This window comes from Ylistrum balloti, unplaced genomic scaffold (assembly GCF_031769215.1).
Source record: "Ylistrum balloti isolate Yb309-2 unplaced genomic scaffold, AGI_CSIRO_Ybal_v1 Utg370840, whole genome shotgun sequence".
NCBI classification, from domain to species: Eukaryota; Metazoa; Mollusca; class Bivalvia; order Pectinida; family Pectinidae; genus Ylistrum; species Ylistrum balloti.
Window position 1 is genome coordinate 135,220 of NW_026782484.1, and position 19,285 is coordinate 154,504.

The 19,285-nt window shown below is 37.0% G+C and overlaps 1 protein-coding gene across 1 annotated transcript in view; it reads left to right on the plus strand.

Annotated features, from left to right (window-relative positions):
* Positions 1-740: 740 nt before the first annotated feature.
* LOC132558961 (centrosomal protein of 128 kDa-like) overlaps positions 741-19,285 on the plus strand; it is a 32,970-nt gene continuing 14,425 nt past the window's right edge. Inside the window, exons 1-16 of the mRNA XM_060223587.1 lie at positions 741-825; positions 1,471-1,527; positions 5,941-6,027; positions 8,279-8,356; positions 10,329-10,513; positions 10,858-11,044; positions 14,458-14,559; positions 14,791-14,983; positions 15,261-15,424; positions 16,010-16,275; positions 16,388-16,562; positions 16,698-16,817; positions 16,960-17,091; positions 17,912-17,986; positions 18,332-18,418; positions 18,615-18,674. Coding sequence (XP_060079570.1) covers positions 1,489-1,527; positions 5,941-6,027; positions 8,279-8,356; positions 10,329-10,513; positions 10,858-11,044; positions 14,458-14,559; positions 14,791-14,983; positions 15,261-15,424; positions 16,010-16,275; positions 16,388-16,562; positions 16,698-16,817; positions 16,960-17,091; positions 17,912-17,986; positions 18,332-18,418; positions 18,615-18,674 — 1,950 coding nt within the window. The 5' untranslated portion in view covers positions 741-825; positions 1,471-1,488. The remainder of the gene's footprint in view (positions 826-1,470; positions 1,528-5,940; positions 6,028-8,278; positions 8,357-10,328; positions 10,514-10,857; positions 11,045-14,457; positions 14,560-14,790; positions 14,984-15,260; positions 15,425-16,009; positions 16,276-16,387; positions 16,563-16,697; positions 16,818-16,959; positions 17,092-17,911; positions 17,987-18,331; positions 18,419-18,614; positions 18,675-19,285) is intronic.

The following is a 19,285-nucleotide window of genomic DNA, read 5'->3' on the forward strand; positions in this document are numbered from 1 at the left end:
TACTTAAGGTTGTTTCCGAATGTTCAGAAGAATCATCAATAATTATAGCGCTGGCCTCACAAATCAAATTTAAAAAAAAACCGAAAAGACCCGATGATATACGGAATTTTTCACACTCAGTTTCCCCTAAAGAAGCCCCAGTGACTATTTTATCCAATGAATTTACAGCATATACTACCAATACGGAGCAGTCGGTCAATGGCGGCTGTTTTGATATGTAAACAAGTCCAGGCTCATCATTTCATCCTTATATTACATGTTTGATGCTATTTTGTAAGCGAAAGAAAAGCGGTTACTCCAATATTTCATATAAATACAGTTGGTCACAGACAGGGCCGTTGTCATGTTTCACAACTCGTCTATAAAAGCAAATTTGTAATTCAATTATTCATCACAGAGGGTCGATATGAAAACAAAGGTATTAGTAATTTGACACTTACACGCTAGGAAAGAAATGTGAAAGCCTGTTGCAGCTTTCTTCTTGGATCTTTATTGTTTAGTTATAGGGCCCGTTTGATTCCGTTTTGTCCTTCAATTATTCACGAAATGAAACGACAGACGGTTTGTTGTCTGCGTGGCGAATATTACCTCCAAACTTGAACATGACTGAACACGTCTGAAAACTCCTTTCTAGTAGAGGATTCCTATGAACGACGTGACCTAGAAACACCTGGTTAACGGATTTCTGTTGAATTCGCTAAATATTGAGGAGATGTATACCAAAATGTGATGTTTTGTGATAGAAGCAGTGAAATGTAATGTATTGTAAATTTACGAGGACATGCAAACAAGAAAACTGAGGCGTTATAATTGAGCCTACTGTGGGTAAGATATTTTTCAGAAATATGTTATCATTGAATGGCTATTTACAACAGGATTATTAGGTGTTAAGAGGATTAATACTTCGTATCTGATTGCATTTAAGGATATACAATTTTCAAGGCTTCTTTCATTATGATTGTACATTCATTTTGGCTCATCCTGGCTATGAGGCAATCATCTGTTTATCTTGTTGAAGGAATGACATACATAGCTTGCAAAATTTGGCCATGTATCATTGTTGGGAACGTTTTCACTCTCCAATTAAAGGCATATTACAATACTTAACCATAATTATTTTTTTTATATTTTAGTTTTGAAACAAAAAGGAAAAAAGGTTTTATTTTATATTTGATACAAGAAGTAAAAGAGTTTATGAGCTTTAATTTTTGGTGGGGGGGGGGGGGGGGTGGTGTTGGACGGGTTGATACTACAATTTTTCATTCAGTTACCGGTATAATAAAATGCTGAATGCACACAAAAGAGTAAAACCATGAATTATTGGCCATATATATTAACATTGTAATAAAAGGGAGTAACGGAAAATATTTTTTCAATATATTGTAATACATCCAAGAGAACTCCTCAAACTTTTATTTCTCTTTCTCATTTACTTCAGTATATCCATTGCATTTGATTTTCTTCCTTCAGGGTGAATAAATTGTGGCAATGGATGACAGAATTCATCAGTTAACAGACAACTTACAGGTGAGTTGTAATCTCCATTCTTGACCCTAATGTATTTTTAGACGCTGTCTAATGAAGTTTCTGAAAATGGTGCAGAGTTCTCCTAGAAATTATTATCATTTTTAGTTAATTCAAACCTGGTGGTGAAGTTCTTTCTGTAATCATCTTAATTTTCATACCAGTCAAACTTTGTAGTGAAGTCTTTATGTCTTGATGTGCCCCGTAAACAGTCACTCAGCCAGGGTCATTTTGAGATTTGAGGTGGGAATGCCTTGTACTAGCTGGTAGCTACATATATACCTAAACAATTCACTTATGGAGAGCCCCAGTGCTTGCCATCCATTGCAATTGGGGTAAAGTGTCTGGCCCAAGGACATGACCACAACAGCACCAACCAGTCTGTTAGTTTCCCAATTTCCTGAGAAACACATCACCATGGTAGGGGACTTTGAACCTCACATCTCGGATCTTCACTTGAGGTTGTGAAGACCATTACCCTGCTAACTGAGCTTTCATGACCCCAGAATCATAATGCTGATGTTCTTCAAGAAGTTTATGTTTTCTAGAGATCTACCCTGATAAAATATCTCTACAATATCCGTATGTTTTCTGGAGACCATCTCTACATGCCTGTATATTTTCTATGATTTTATGTTGTATCTGTCTGTTCATCCTTATGCACTTTGGTCTGTCTTTCTGCTATCTTGTCTTGGTTTTATATCCGATGTGACTGGTCACTAGAATTTCATATTTGGGGAGAGTTCACCTTGATGAGGTGGTGTGTAATGTATCAAAAGTATATCACTCTGATCTACATTTCAATTTTTCACTTAAAGAAAAAGTTTGTCAGAGCTATATCTACTACACTATAACTACTGGTACTTGGTGTATTGGTTCATCTTGGTGAGGTAGTGTGTTAGTGCTAGAGTAGGTGGACAGAATTCCGCTTAAAAAATGGAAATATAGAAAAATATTACAAGTCCAAAGTTTTCACTTGTGTTATTTTTCTGTATTTCTCTGTACTGTGAAGTAATACAAACTTACACTCTCTGATGTTATCTACATTACGGACATGTGGACATTACATGGAAGGTGGGTTTTTTCCCCAGATTTTTGTGTCAAAAAAGGGGTGCGGACATTACGTGGGTTTTTACGGTAAACATTAACCATTACTATGACAGGAGGATATCAAAACCCAGATGGGACCTTTTTACCATATGTGGAGTTTATTCCCCAGCTTTCATTAATTTCATATGAAACATTTCCTCACTGGTGTATTATTTACATTTCCTTGTTTACTGTTTGTGATCTACACCCTGATATGATGATGTTTACCTACTGGTATATTGGTCATTGCTACAGGTAATCAGTATGATTCTGTTTCCTAATTCTTTTATTCATCTAGAGATTGATCTAGATAAATTTTGCTACCGAAAAAAGGTAAGATTCCCCAAGTGGTATGTTTTTCCCTCCGAGTATAAAATATTCCCAAAAATAGGGAAGATTTTCCCCCAAACAGAGCTGATCTAACCTCAAGATTATCATATTGTATTTATGTTATTTTACATGTAAGTAATATATTTGTACCTTTTCCCCTTTTTGAATTCTAACCAAAAGGACTCTCAAAAATAATAAAAATTCCCTTTTTCCATAATGGCTAGTTTTGCCGATATTAGCCTGTGTCGTCACTAAAATTTATTGAAATAAGTCAGATTTTATTTTTGCTTACTACCCATGAAATATTGAAGGATTCCCTGATTGTTGTCATGCAGAAGCTGTTGTAAACTAATCGAATAATAAAACCCGGACAATTTTAAATGAAATAGTACAAGAGTGAAGATTTTAATTGCTGTGGGAGAAGTTTGTCTTAGTATAAAAAAGTAAACCAGTTTACCGCAGCTGGAGAAAATGCTGTTGATAGCCATTGCTGCCCTGATGATGTATACAGTACAATCCTGTTAAACACAACAACTGCCTATAATGGCCTCAAAATGGTTATCTAGCCTACATCACTATAGCTTGATCAGAATTTTATTATCACTTACTTTACCATAAAGAACACTTAGAAAGTTTTGTATGACCATTCTGTTATTAGAGTTAATGTTTGCTATATATACTTATACCCAGAATGTCAAATTACTCTGATTTGAAAATAATATTCTTATTTAGCCACCTCAATTGATCAAACAAGTTTTCAACTCTGGTTTCATCTCTGATTGATCCTTTTCATCATAATCAAGTTATGAATGTTTACAGATCCATTATAAAATTTATTAAGGCAGGTTTTTGTGTTAGTAGCCAAATATAGGTATGATATTGTTAGTAATCCCAGCAGGAAAAGAATCGTTAAGATTTCATTCTTGTTAATGAATCGGTGAATTGGGAATGTCTGTGATAAGTGTATTTAAAGGTTTTGTGCTTTTAAGGTATTTAATTAAAAAAAGTATAGGCATGTATTGAATAATGGTGTAAAATCTGCATTATTCTATTATATAGCTTGGATAAGTCCCATTTTAATGGTGAGATCTGTGAACACATTAAACTGACATTTAAATCAATGTATTTGGACATGAAAATGGAATTGGAAGTTAAATAGGTTTATCATTCACCTCTCTCAGTCTTTTGTAGAAGTTGAATATTTAAGTTTATTTACCTGTGCGTGATAGAATGGTTAGGTCAGTGAGACAGTTGTGTGCCAGGAATGCTTAACTATTCCTTACAACACTTTCCTTAAATCATTATCAGTAAATGTTTTTGTGTCCAACTCTGTAAATCCATTCGGGGGGAAAGCAATAGAGCCCACTGGTCATATACATAAACAGCTTTGAGTCGGGCAACAAATCTGCTTGTGTACTTAAAGTAAAGACTTATATAACTCTCATCTGTTATTGGTTTTTGCCAGGAACTTAACTATTTACTGTTAATTCTGGAAAGATGCAACTTTTAACAGAAGGTAGTTATAACTGAATTGCATACAAATCTATATTTTATGGGAAAGCTGCAAATACAAATCTCAGTACCAGTTGTTGCCCAATTATTAAAGTCTGCAGATATCACAACCACATACAAGGACATAAGCTGAGGTCTTTTTTGTTGGTGTGATATATCATTCTGTTCCATATATCTCACTTGGTACTTTATATAGACAATTTTACCTTTTCTTAATAATATTTATGTTAGTCTCTAGTTAATCGGCAAGATGAAACAAAATACAACAAAATCCTGATGGCAGGTTGTCTTTTACCCACTGAAGAAAGTGAGGTAGATATTAATCATTTTTTGATAGCATACCATCTACAACACACAATATTATTTTTATAATATAGTACATACTAAAAAAGCCTTATAATTGTTTGTGCTGATTTGATATACTGATTGGCTATTTCCATTGATGTGTTGTAAGTTGTCATAGACATTTTTGTGACTTGTCATTTGATGTGTTATCAGTTGTCATTGGCTGTTTTAGGAGTTGTCCTTGGCTGTTTTAGGAGTTGTCCTTGGCTGTTTTAGGAGTTGTCCTTGGCTGTTTTAGGAGTTGCCATTGGCTGTTTTAGGAGTTGTCATTGGTTGTGTTGTGGAATTGTCACTGGTTGTTTTGGGTAGTTTTCATTGGTTGTTTTTGTGAGTTCTTGTTGACTGTTCAGGAGTATACACATATATAATTGATTGCCGTGGAAGATGTGAGATTAATTTGAACTGCTGATTACCAGCCAAGTGAGGAAATCAAATGTAAAAGTGTTGTATTTATGCCAAAACATATATACACCAAACAGTAAGAAAACGAAAATCTGACTGATGCCTTCTCTTGAAAATCAGTTTGACATTGTTTTGTACAGAACATCTAAACTTACCTCCCCTCACTAGAATCACATAGCTCATATAGCTATTTTCGTGGGAATGATATTTTCACTATTTCATGGGACATTAATGGTATCACAAAAATTTGATCCATGAAAAAATAATATGTATCGATGTCGTCACTAGCTGACTCATTTCCAAGTATTTCAAGATTATTCATGACAATATCATTTTTTTCAACCGTCTGATTAAGAGTTTTATGTTATATAATACAAATAATTTTATATATGTTTATGGTTTTTCAGAAAACTTGTGCCTTTGAGCAATAATCGTTTTCAAATCTCGTTCGATCAGGCTAGTACCTGATTTATAAATTAATAGTCAGGAATTAAATTTTAACATCTGAAGTAAGATTGGCATAATTGATAGAACCTGTTATATTCTGATTGCTAAAATTTTAATTCATCAAAATTAATTTTCTCATTTTGATTGAAAATTGTAAAGAAAAAAAATTGACACAGGAAAATAACTGGCTGTACTTTAGTTAGGATTGCTTGTTGAGAGTGATGGTGTTAAACATCTAAGTTTTGTCTCTGCAAATTTTTTTTTGATTCTTGTTATTTGTATTCATTGTAGGGTACGACACGGAACCTAAGGTCATTGGATCGTATGCTTGGTACCTACAGAGATGTAGGTCGGGAACAGAGAGGCTCCATAGACAGGGTAGGTTCACTTATGTTTAGTGGTCTGTAGTAGGTGAGAGACAAAAAGGGCTCCACAGACAGGGCCTCTCATATATAGTGTACTTTGTAGTGGAGAGGAGAGACAGTACACTGTTGTATAGCAGTCTTTAGGGGAAGAGGAGGAAGGGGGAGGCACCACAGACAGGGAAGGGCCACTGATGTACAGTAGTCTGTAGTAGGGAAAGGACGGAGAGGCTCCAAAGACAGGGTAGGGCCACTGATGTATAGTAGTCTGTAGTAGGGGAAGGATGGAGAGGCTCCACAGACAGGGTAGGGCCACTGATGTATAGTAGTCTGTAGTGAGGGAAGGATGGAGAGGCTCCACAGACAGGGTAAGGCCACTGATGTATAGTAGTCTGTAGTGGGGGAAGGACGTAGAGGTACCAAAGACAGAGTAGGGCCACTGATGTATAGTAGTCTGTATCGGGGGAAGGGGAAGGATGGAGAGGCTCCACAGACAGGGAAGGGCCTGCGATGTATAGGAAGGGCCACTGATGTATAGTAGTTTGTAGTGGGGGAAGGAAGGAGAGGCTCCACAGACAGGGCAGAGCCTGTGATGTATAGGAAGGGCCACTGATGTATAGTAGTTTGTAGTGGGGGAAGGATGGAGAGGCACCACAGACAGGGTAGGGCCACTGATGTATAGTAGTCTGTAGTGGGGGAAGGATGGAGAGGCTCCACAGACAGGGTAGGACCACTGATGTATAGTAGTCCGTAGTGGGGGAAGGATGGAGAGGCTCCACAGGCAGGGTAGGACCACTGATGTATAGTAGTCCGTAGTGGGGGAAGGATGGAGAGGGTCCACAGACAGGGCAGAGCTTGTGATGTATAGTAGTCCGAAGTGGGGGAAGGATAGAGAGGCTCCACAGACAGGGCAGAACCTGTGATGTATAGTAGTCCGTAGTGGGGGAAGGATGGAGAGGCTCCACAGACAGGGAAGAGCCTGTGATGTATAGTAGTCCGTAGTGGGGGAAGGATGGAGAGGCTCCACAGACAGGGCAGAGCCTGTGATGTGTAGTAGTCCATAGTGGGGGATGGATGGAGAGGCTCCACAGACAGGGCAGAACCTGTGATGTATAGTAGTCCGTAGTGGGGGAAGGATGGAGAGGCTCCACAGACAGGGCAGAGCCTGTGATGTGTAGTAGTCGGTAGTGGGGGAAGGATGGAGAGGCTCCACAGACAGGGCAGAGCCTGTGATGTATAGTAGTCGGTAGTGGGGGAAGGATGGAGAGGCTCCACAGACAGGGCAGAGCCTGTGATGTGTAGGAAGGGCCACTGATATTTAGTATATCCTGTGGTTGGGAGAGAGACAGAGAGGCTCTACAGACAGGGTAAGTTTTACAACTGTTTTGTCAGTATTTGTATAAGATATTTATACTTGCATTTGTTGTTTATGTTTGAAATGTGACCTTTTTTGTGTTGATCAGAGATATCAGAGAACGTTACGTGTTGTATTATTTCTTAGTCCTTTTCATCTGTTACACATTTGTAGGATAAATTGATGTTTAAATGTCTTTTATCCCGAAATAATTAATAACACTGATTACTAAAGAGTTTATGCTGGCATGTGGGAGCTTCATGCATAATTAATTAGATAATAACATCTTGCTATTCTATCATCTGTCCACTGACAAATGTTAAGCCAGGGTGTCTTGTACTTTATCAGGGATCTATCAGAAATCTGTATATTACCAGTGTACATGTACTCACACTGATAGTTGTAGTTATAATTTTATTTCAAAGTCCTGTAATTATAATATAATGTTACTTAATGATTAGGCAAAATCAGTTCTGATGTCTCTTGTCACAACCATTATCCGAGGAAGTTCAACATCAGAAATATGTTTGTTATTATGTCATTCAGTGTTGTATGAAAACAAACTTGTTATTGATACTATAGAGATACAAGTGAATTCATTGCTGATCTGTTGTTTAACACATTGCCTTTTATCATACCTGTTAATGTTATAATCAGTTCACACTATTTGTAAGTAATTAGATAAGGTAAATGAAGGGCATATCAAAGCCTAGCAATCCATTACAATGGAGGTTTTATTGTTGACATATTTTGGTATTAAAACAGAGGTATTTATTGTTTTGATTAAGATAAAAAACTGATCTGCTATTAAAAAAATTCGAGTTAAAGACACGAAAATAACATATCATCATCATGTGATGGTAAAAAGAGTTATTTTTAAATTCTTTAATATGATTGGCATTTTTGTCAACAGTTACGTGATGATTTGAGGGCAACACAGGATGAACTCCAGCGGGAGAGAGTGAGAAGTCCACTACACAGGGATTATGGAGTATGTCCACTATTAATTTGGATTTAATTAAAAATGTTTGTGTGTGTCACAATGCTGGTGTTAAACTCACTATTGAATGTTATTGCTGGAGCCCATACCCTAACCAAAAAAAGAAATAAGCAGGTCTTTAATATGGGTTAAATCCTAAGATAAGATTTTCAGGCAGTTTAGAATTTATGGAAACTTTTGATTTTTCCCATACCCCCAAAACCAAAATTTCAGCTGTTTTTTTCTTTAAGGCATTTTTCATCTCCATGAGATAAAATTTGATTATATGCAGTAATATAAATTCTTGTAGCCTTTATAGAAACATGTGGATTTGCTATGTATGCCAATGAATATGTCAAAATACCGCTGTGAAACAGTTAATGTATATTAGTCATTATTTTGTATGAAATAAAGTTAGCAGAATCAGGTAAAGTATTAAGTAGGGATTAAAGTCAGATCTCCAACAGAAGTAGGATGATTAAAGGGAACGAACCAGTTATCACTATTTTCTCTCATTATTGTCAAATACATAAGTGCAGTGGTAAGTCACACATGCTTGTATGTCTTTATAAATATTTAAATCCCCCCGATAATTAGTGATTAGTTAAGTATAGCTGACCAACATGTTTAGTCTTGACAAGGGCTACCTGTGCTTTCTGATACCATTCAATGAGTGTTTCCTGACCAGTGTGGTCAGCCATTCTAAACATGGATATCTTTACTTTATATTTAGGAATATCAGTGTGCTTTATAGAACTCTGGAATATATAAGATATTAATGGAAAGTTCCGACCAGGTAAACAGAGATTTCTCTATCTACAGTGTAGATTTACAATCTGTAGCATTTAAACATTTCACCTGTTTATAAAAATAGAACCAAATTGTTTAATTGATTGAATTATTTATTTATTGATATTGTTTTGTATTTATGTGGCCAGGCTTTATCAGGCAGCAATGCTGACCAAACAACACAGATTGAAATAATGTGTCCCTATTAGCTGACTGTATATACCAATAACATTTTAGAGCCAGTCAATAGCCAAATATATAACATATTTATACACTGAATGATATAGAGAGGAAATTTCACTGTTTCTCATTTGATTTTCTCATATATTTTACATGTATTTCAGAGAAGGATAAACATGCATTTATACAATATTTATAAATAGTGTGTTAAGCATTTCTATTCATACCAGTAGTATTTATTTTATATAAACCTGTACATCTCTATAAATAGTTTATGTCCATCATAAAGTTATACATCTCTACAAATGGGATTTAATCTACAGAAACCTATTCATTTCTATAAACGTTACGAAACCTGTGTACACCTGATTTCTGTTTGTGTAAACCATTAAATTCAGATTTAATAGTCACTTAAAATTGCTGTTTCTTTGAAAATCTTCAATGGATTCACCAGGATTAGTTTAAAATTTAAAAGGTTAATCTGTAAGTGAATGTAGACAACTAAATTTGAACAGAGAGGAATCTGCTTTGTGTATCATTCAAGTCGGTTTTTAGTCTCGGGGAAGATCATGAACAAAGTTAAAGGTAACATGTTTAATCTTATTGATAAAATATCAACTGAAAGATGTTATGTTGTTTGTACAGAGATGTGTAGAAGTACATATAAAACTACTGTTAATGTTTGTATGGATGGGAATGGCATGGCTGGACAATTATACACATTACTGGGTGATCTTCTGACAGGGAACACCTTGTAGGCATATTCTTAATGGGACCTTAACACATCAATGACTAAGGCTTAGCTTGGTAGCTTGTAATTCTGTGCCAGTTCCATTTCTATTACAGCATTTATATGGTAGTATTAAGAGGCTCTGACACAGATTTACCAAACTTGAATAGGGCTGGATACACATCTGTAGAAACCAAATACACGTATTGAATATAAAGAGACGGAATATTGACATATTTTCTTCTTTCGGGCTAATATCGATATCTCCCGATTCAATTTTTCCAGAGCGATAGTGAATATGAAATATCACCTATGGCAAATAGACGGCGGCGAAAGCGCCGATCAACTGTTAGATTTGCCGATGATATGAACAGAGAGTTACATGGGCTGCACAGGTCTTTCCGAGATTTATCTAACGACCATTTTGATCTTGAGACTAGCTTCAACAGGGAATCAGAGAGACGAGACAGGTAGGTGCAGAACTGATGTTATGGAGAATTTCACCTGGTTAGAACAAATTTGTCTTATCACTGAGATCTAGTATTCAGCAAATCACTGCCAGCTAATGTGATCTCCCTACATTTCTCCCTGTTGACCATTTTCTTGACTGGTCAGAGTCTTTCTGTTCCTTAGATGTAGGATTCCATGTACTTAATAAGATTTTAATTGCTTGTTACTGAAATGAGATCTAATAATCAGAGTAGTGATTTGGTGTAGAGACAAAAATTCAGTAGTTATATCAATGGAGCTACCAATAAGGCCTTACTTAAGTTATAGCCACCGAAGATTTATTCTAACTGATTTTATGTGACAGAAATGACTTGGAATCAAGGAGGACTATGAGAGAAATATCAGATAACTTGAAACGTCTTCCTCAAACTGATCCTGTGGCCATGCGTGTAGAGGAACGACTTGCAGCTATACAGAATGAACTGCGCTCAGAAAGACAGTCACTCAACAGATATGATGAATTGGTCAACCTCTCCACAGACCTCCGTCAGGTATGTCTTAGATATAACCTCTCCACAGACCTCCGTCAGGTATGTCTTAGATATAACCTGTCCACATACCTCCGTCAGGTATGTCTTAGATATAACCTGTCCACAGACCTCTGTCAAGTATGTCTTAGATATAACCTGTCCACAGACCTCTGTCAAGTATGTCTTAGATACAACCTGTCCACATACCTCCGTCAGGTATGTCTTAGATATAACCTGTCCACAGACCTCTGTCAGGTATGTCTTAGATATAACCTCTCCACAGACCTCCGTCAGGTATGTCTTAGATATAACCTGTCCACATACCTCCGTCAGGTATGTCTTAGATATAACCTGTCCACAGACCTCTGTCAAGTATGTCTTAGATATAACCTGTCCACAGACCTCTGTCAAGTATGTCTTAGATACAACCTGTCCACATACCTCCGTCAGGTATGTCTTAGATATAACCTGTCCACAGACCTCTGTCAGGTATGTCTTAGATATAACCTGTCCACATACCTCCGTCAGGTATGTCTTAGATATAACCTGTCCACAGACCTCTGTCAAGTATGTCTTAGATATAACCTGTCCACATACCTCCGTCAGGTATGTCTTAGATATAACCTGTCCACAGACCTCCGTCAGGTATGTCTTAGATATAACCTGTCCACAGACCTCCGTCAGGTATGTCTTAGATATAACCTGTCCACAGACCTCTGTCAAGTATGTCTTAGATATAACCTGTCCACAGACCTCTGTCAAGTATGTCTTAGATATAACCTGTCCACATACCTCCGTCAGGTATGTCTTAGATATAACCTGTCCACAGACCTCTGTCAAGTATGTCTTAGATATAACCTGTCCACAGACCTCCGTCAGGTATGTCTTAGATATAACCTGTCCACATACCTCCGTCAGGTATGTCTTAGATATAACCTGTCCACATACCTCCGTCAGGTATGTCTTAGATATAACCTGTCCACAGACCTCTGTCAGGTATGTCTTAGATATAACCTGTCCACAGACCTCCGTCAGGTATGTCTTAGATATAACCTGTCCACAGACCTCCGTCAGGTATGTCTTAGATATAACCTGTCCACAGACCTCCGTCAGGTATGTCTTAGATATAACCTGTCCACATACCTCCGTCAGGTATGTCTTAGATATAACCTGTCCACAGACCTCCGTCGGGTATGTCTTAGATATTATCTGTCCACAAACCTCCGTCAAGTATGTCTTAGATACAACCTGTCGACAGACCTCCATCAGGTATGTCTTAGATATAACCTCTCCACAGACCTCCGTCAGGTATGTTTTAGATATAACCTGTCCACAAACCTCCGTCAGGTATGTCTTAGATATTATCTGTCCACAAACCTCCGTCAAGTATGTCTTAGATATAACCTGTCGACAGACCTCCATCAGGTATGTCTTAGATATAACCTGTCCACAGACCTCCGTCAGGTATGTCTTAGATATAACCTGTCCACAGACCTTCTGTCGGGTATGTCTTAGATATTATCTGTCCACAAACCTCCGTCAAGTATGTCTTAGATATAACCTCTCCACAGACCTCCGTCAGGTATGTCTTAGATATAACCTGTCCACAGACCTCCGTCAAGTATGTCTTAGATATAACATGTCCACAGACCTTGATCAAATACATCCTAAAAGGTACATCTTAGACACTAACATATACATTTTGACTTTGTCATTTTTAAAGTTGTTGGGGTAAATGCTGTGTACAGCTGCAGATTTGGTACCATTTTAATTAGTCAGTAATATAGAATTGGCAGAGTCATTCCTGATAGTAGGCCAGTCTTTGTAGGATTACATATCATGCTGGTACAGATTTTAACAGCTGGGTAGATTGCATTTAATGTCTTGTTGATCATTCACACATAAAATCCCAGGAGCAATAGGTGAGAAGGACAATGCCCCACCAACTATCCCATATCAAATTCTTCATGTCTTAGAAATTATCTATACAGTAATTATGGTGAAAACAAAATTGTTTAGTTTCTTTCATTTTTTAATGATTTAGCACCTTGATGGTATCAATACCTGCTCAGTAAGTAAAATAGATAGTCAACAGATATATCTTTAGTATAAAAGTTTGCTGCATGTTGTGGCTTCATGAAGTCTGTTGGTATGTCATACAGAAGGATAAGTAAATATTACTTGAGTAAATCTGCTTAACAGTATGATATAAAGAAAGGTAGTTTTATTGATTCAATTATTATGAAATATTATCAAATTAATTGTTTTCACTCTTTTTCTTCAAAGAAACATTAACTATGATTGAAAAAAGGCATATTTTTGGTAGTTGTTTTGTTCAGTATTTTTAAAAATAAAAATCTTAATAAATATAGAATGTGGGTATCCTTCCTATACACTATATGATGTAGTAGAAAAAACTCAAACGATACAAACATTGAAAACATTGATTGTGCATGACTTTAACTATTTAGTTTGTTTTTTTCGTTTCTTTCTTGATAGATTAGCCTTTTATATTAATACTCTAACACAATAAAATATTGAAGAAATGTCACTGTTATTTGAGAATTCAGATATCAGAATTTCTGTCAATGCTGCGATTCAGTTTGGTTTAAGTAAGAGTTGTCATTTTTTTGTGTTGCTTTTATAACAATACATAGCATTTAATTGTTTAAAGTCAATGTATCTATTTTGTTTTGTAGTAATACAACTAAAATATGGGTCTGCCCTACCTTTGTTGTTTGTGTTACTGTTGTAAAGACCAGAATCCCCTGACTTTGGTACAGTATTTACAGAGTTCTATGTTACTGTGGTAAAGACCAGAATCCCCTGACTTTGGTACAGTATTTACAGAGTTCTGTGTTACTATGGTAGAAACTGGAATCCCCTGGCTTTGGTACAATATTTACAGAGTTCTGTGTTACTATGGTAAAGACCAGAATCCCCTGACTTTGGTACAGTATTTACAGAGTTCTGTGTTACTGTCGTAAAGACCAGAATCCCCTGGCTTTGGTACAGTATTTACAGAGTTCTGTGTTACTGTCGTAAAGACCAGAATCCCCTGGCTTTGGTACAGTATTTACAGAGCACTGTGTTACTTTGGTAAAAACCAGAATCCCCTGACTTTGGTACAATATTTACAGAGTTCTGTGTTACTATGGTAAAAACCAGAATCCCTGACTTTGGTACAATATTTACAGAGCTCTGTGTTACTATGGTAAAGACCTGAATCCCCTGGCTTTGGTACAGTATTTACAGAGCACTGTGTTACTTTGGTAAAGACCAGGATTCCCTGACTTTGGTACAGTATTTACAGAGTTCTGTGTTACTGTCATAAAGACCAGAATCCCCTGGCTTTGGTACATTATTTACAGAGTTCTGTGTGACTTTGTTAAAAACTAGAATCGCTGACTTTATAATATATTATAATATTACAGGCACTGAATACACACCAGCACATGCTGACGCAGCCCCAACGGTCAGCCATGGATGAACGACTGCAAGCTCAGTATATCCAAGCAGAGTCCCAGAAAAACAGGGTAAGAACCTAGTTGTGTAAGTTGGAATGACTCATACCCCAGTCATGACGCAGTATAGTAATACGAGCTTCTTCTGATAATACTTTTACAATCTCTATAAGCAAAAGTAAAATTTTTGAATTTCCAATTCCTTTATTGTTTGTGGAAAAGATAACAGTGTTTCATGCTTTGAGATTTTGTGTGTGTATTAGCTGTTTTACAGTATGTGCCTACTTGTATACTTTTATGCAGATTGAATCAGAATTAGATGCTGTTAAACGAAAGTTGGACCAGACTGCCGGAGGAAAAGCAGCACTAGAGCAACAGGTTGGTGACCTTCGTGCACAGCTGAATCGTATGGAGCAGGAACGTACCCGAATGAAGAACCACTTAGAGGAGAGTCGCTATGAGGAGGAAGTCCGAGAACGCCGCAAAAAACAATCCTGTAAGTGTGGCAGGCTGATACTTTTTGATTACCTTATTTTGTTCAATTCTTGATTTTGAAACTTTAGTATCTATCGTAAGGAATTCATATTGCAATTCTTTTAGTCCAAAGTTAAAGATGAATGATTTTGTCATATTTTTAATTAGCTACATAAGTTCTGAGTTTATATTTGTAATATACTTGATAAATTATGATTCAGAGCTGAAAGTTATTCTCTACAAGGTAATTTAACAAATTAACATTACCTTTTGTCTGATATTTATGTCTAATACTTCAGTGGATGAAGAAAGAGACCGTGTGCGGAGGTCCCTGGAAAAGGAAGTGGTGGACCTTCGTAGTCAGTTAGCCAGGTCCATGGGTGCTCATAGTGAGATGGATGAGTTACGCAGAGGGATTGACCGAAGTGAACGACAACGAGCCCAATTGTCTGATCATATAGAGGTAGGGTGTACCTGTCGCTCTATTGTCTAAACGTATATAGATGTAGGATTTACCTATAAAATGTTTATATTAACTGTCTGATCATATAGCTGTAGAATTCACGTAAAGCTCAACTGTCTAAATATATAGATGTAGGATTAACCTGTATATCAACTGTCTGATCATATAGATATAGGATTTACCTGTTTCTCAACTGTCTGAATATGTAGAGGTAGGGTGTACCTATAGCTCAATTGTTTAAACACATATAGATGTAGGATTTACGTAAATCTCAACTGTCTGACCATATAGATGTAGGATTTACCTGACGCTCAACTGTCTGATCATATAGAGGTAGGATTTACCTGTATCTTAACTGTCTGAGCATATAGAAGTGGGATTTATTTGTATCTCAATTGTTTGAACATATAGCCAAGCTATCAGACAGTTCAGATAGAGGTAGTGTTCCAAACATCCATCTTGCCTGTTAGGTAGAGGTGCAATTTCACTCGTCTGGTTTCTTCCATTAGGTAAATGTAGAATTTCGCTTATCCATTTCTCTAATAAGATTTATGATATTACAAAGTGTTATGGTCTACATTATAGACACTGACAAGAGACCTAGAGAACAGAGAGAAACAGACTGCCAAACTTATCACTCAGCTGAAGGAGACATCAGATAAGTTTGAGGAGGCAGATCGCCACAAAGGTCAGCTGATGGCCCAGTATGAGGACACTATGGGACGTCTCAAGGAGTGCAGCAAAGAGCTTGAGAAAACCGCCACTGAGCTACGGAGTACTCAGGGCTCTTTGTCAGAAGCAGAGAGGAAGAGGGATGAGTTTAAGGGACGTGCACAGGAAACTGTCAGACAGTAGGTTATCTAACTTTACATCGTCATTGTGTCACCAGAGTTCCTGTATCAAAATTGTCCGTATATATTCACTGTCCTTACGATGATTGACTTCAACATGATCTGTTCACAGGTGGAAGATGAAGACAAAGCAGCTTGAGAGAGAGGTGGACCGTCACAAACATGGAGGCAACACATTGATGCAAAGGAACGAACAGCTGGTAAAGGAACTGGAGGGAATGAGACACCAATTACACCACCAAGGAGTACAGATGGACAACCTTAAAAGGGAGCTGGGAGATGCCCTGGTCAGTAACTTATTTCTGGTAACCAATACAGAAAAATACAAAAAAAAGTGTTTCAGAAATAATGAATTGATGTTAGTTGTGTGTTGTGTTTACATTCACCAGTCAGTTGTTTAAATGATAGACTTTATATAATAGGCGGTGAGAGCAGCCCAGGATGAACAGATTCGTCTGAAAGATGTGGAGATTAATGAACTCAAGTCTGTTCGCATGGATCTGGACCGTGAGCTTCGAGATTCTCGTAGTGTTTGTGATAGGGTAAGTCTAGTATATTGACCTGAACCATGAACTCAATGACTCTCTTGCTTTAGATAGGATAAGTCTGTTGACAGCCATGTTATATTCATTTAACAAATAAATGTGTCACATTTCTGAGAGAACAGTGATCTGTACATTGCAGATGGAGAATGAACTTAACACTGTCCAGACACGGTCAACAACTCTATCTGAGGAGAAAAACAGGCTAGAGGAAAAACTTTCATCTGTAGAGGCAGCACATCTTCTCTCTCAGGACCAAGCCAATCAACTACAGGTGGGTATAGCTTAATCAGCTTCTACACAAGGGGAGATAACTACATATTGTACGATACTAGGGTAATCAACTTCAGGTGGATAGAGGTTTATCAGCTGGTATACAAGGAGAGATAACTATAGATCTGTGTCTATACCAGGGTAATCAACTACAAGTGAATAAAGGTTTATCAGCTTGTACATAAGGGGAGACAACTACAAGTATATACCAGGTAATCAACCACAGGTGGGTAGAGGCGATCAGCTTGTGCACAAGGGGATATAACTGTAGATGTATGTTTATACCAGGGTAATCAACTACAAGTGGATAGACATCAGCTATTATATAAAGGGAGACAACTTCATATATATCTTGTTATAATGGATGGATGTTTACACCAGGGTAATCAACTACAAGTGGATAAAGGGTATCTTTGCAACATCATCATAAACACTGTTTCTTCTCTACAGCAGACAACTTTGTTGGAACATTGTAGTTGTTTTGTAGATTTTGTCTCAGGTGGGCTGTTGATCACATCAGCTGTAGTTACAATGTTTTTTATCAGCTTGTTGTTGGCTGAATATACACATACTGATTGACCAACAATAACAAAGAGATACATGTGACCCTGGAGAGGAAACAATGGACAATATACAGGGAGATAAACAGATTTATAGATCAGAAGGAAATGATATCATGTACCTCAACTGGAACAGTGGACACACAACATGCATCATTGTAAACACATTATATTGCCTTTACTATTTTGGTAAGAATTCTTCAATTTCTTGATACTGTTTAAGACTTTTGATGTCTATCTTATGTGTTTTTCTGCTTTCAGCAAGAACTTAAAGAATTAAGCTCAGTCAAGGCAGAGTTTGCCTCACAGTTGTCCCTGGCCAATGGCAAAATCCATGTAAGTATTGTAACAAAGCAATAAGGCAGACAAGGTCCATTCCACCCTTCGGCTTTCTCAAACTGCCTATTGGTACATTACTTGTGGATGTAGTGTTTACCAACTACAGGAAATATAATCTGACAGTTCCATGTTAAAAAGACTGCTGGTGATAAACTAATATTACTTAAAGGTTATATCAAATTAAATGTTGATTCTTGTTTTTGAAAGTCTGCAGTCGTTTGATATATTTGGTTCCAAGAATATGTTAGTGCTCTTGCCTGAATGTCTTCATGGAAAATGTCCAATTTTCAGCTGTAAGAGAAGCAGTGTCCCTGTCTGTTTACTGTTAATATTTCCTTCTAGGACCTGCGACACAACTTTGTTGAACTACAACATCGAGAGAAAGCTGCACGAGAGGAAGTGAAGATCTACCAGAGACAACTAGCAGAGGTAAGCTACCTATATTTTATACTACACTATATAACTGTAAATTGAGACTTTATCTCAATCTGACTATTATATTCCTTTATGAGTATCAAATGTTTTTGCAAATGATTTGTTGTTAAAACCATCAATTTATCACAATAACATTTTTAATGTTACGCTGTAGAAAACCATCATTCATTTGACGTTTGTTACATTTCAGGAACGAGAATCACACCACAATACTGTAGAAAATATCAAACAAGAACTTAATGAGGTCAAGGTAAGAAAGATTATGTACTGTAGAGGTACACATAATGTCAGTGATGTCAGTGTAAGAACATTGTACTGTAGAGGTACACATAATGTCAGTGATGTCAGTGTAAGAACATTGTACTGTAGAGGTACACTTAGTGTCACTGATGTCAGTATAAGAACATTATACTGTAGAGGTACACTTAATGTCAGTGATGTCAGTGTAAGAACATTATACTGTAGAGGTACACTTAGTGTCACTGATGTCAGTATAAGAACATTATACTGTAGAGGTACACATAATGTCAGTGATGTCAGTGTAAGAACATTGTACTGTAGAGGTACACATAATGTCAGTGATGTCAGTATAAGAACATTTTACTGTAGAGGTACACTTAGTGTCAGTGATGTCAGTATAAGAACATTGTACTGTAGAGGTACACTTAGTGTCACTGATGTCAGTATAAGAACATTGTACTGTAGAGGTACACTTAGTGTCACTGATGTCAGTATAAGAACATTATACTGTAGAGGTACACTTAGTGTCAGTGATGTCAGTGTACGAACATTATACTGTAGAGGTACACTTAGTGTCACTGATGTCAGTATAAGAACATTATACTGTAGAGGTACACTTAG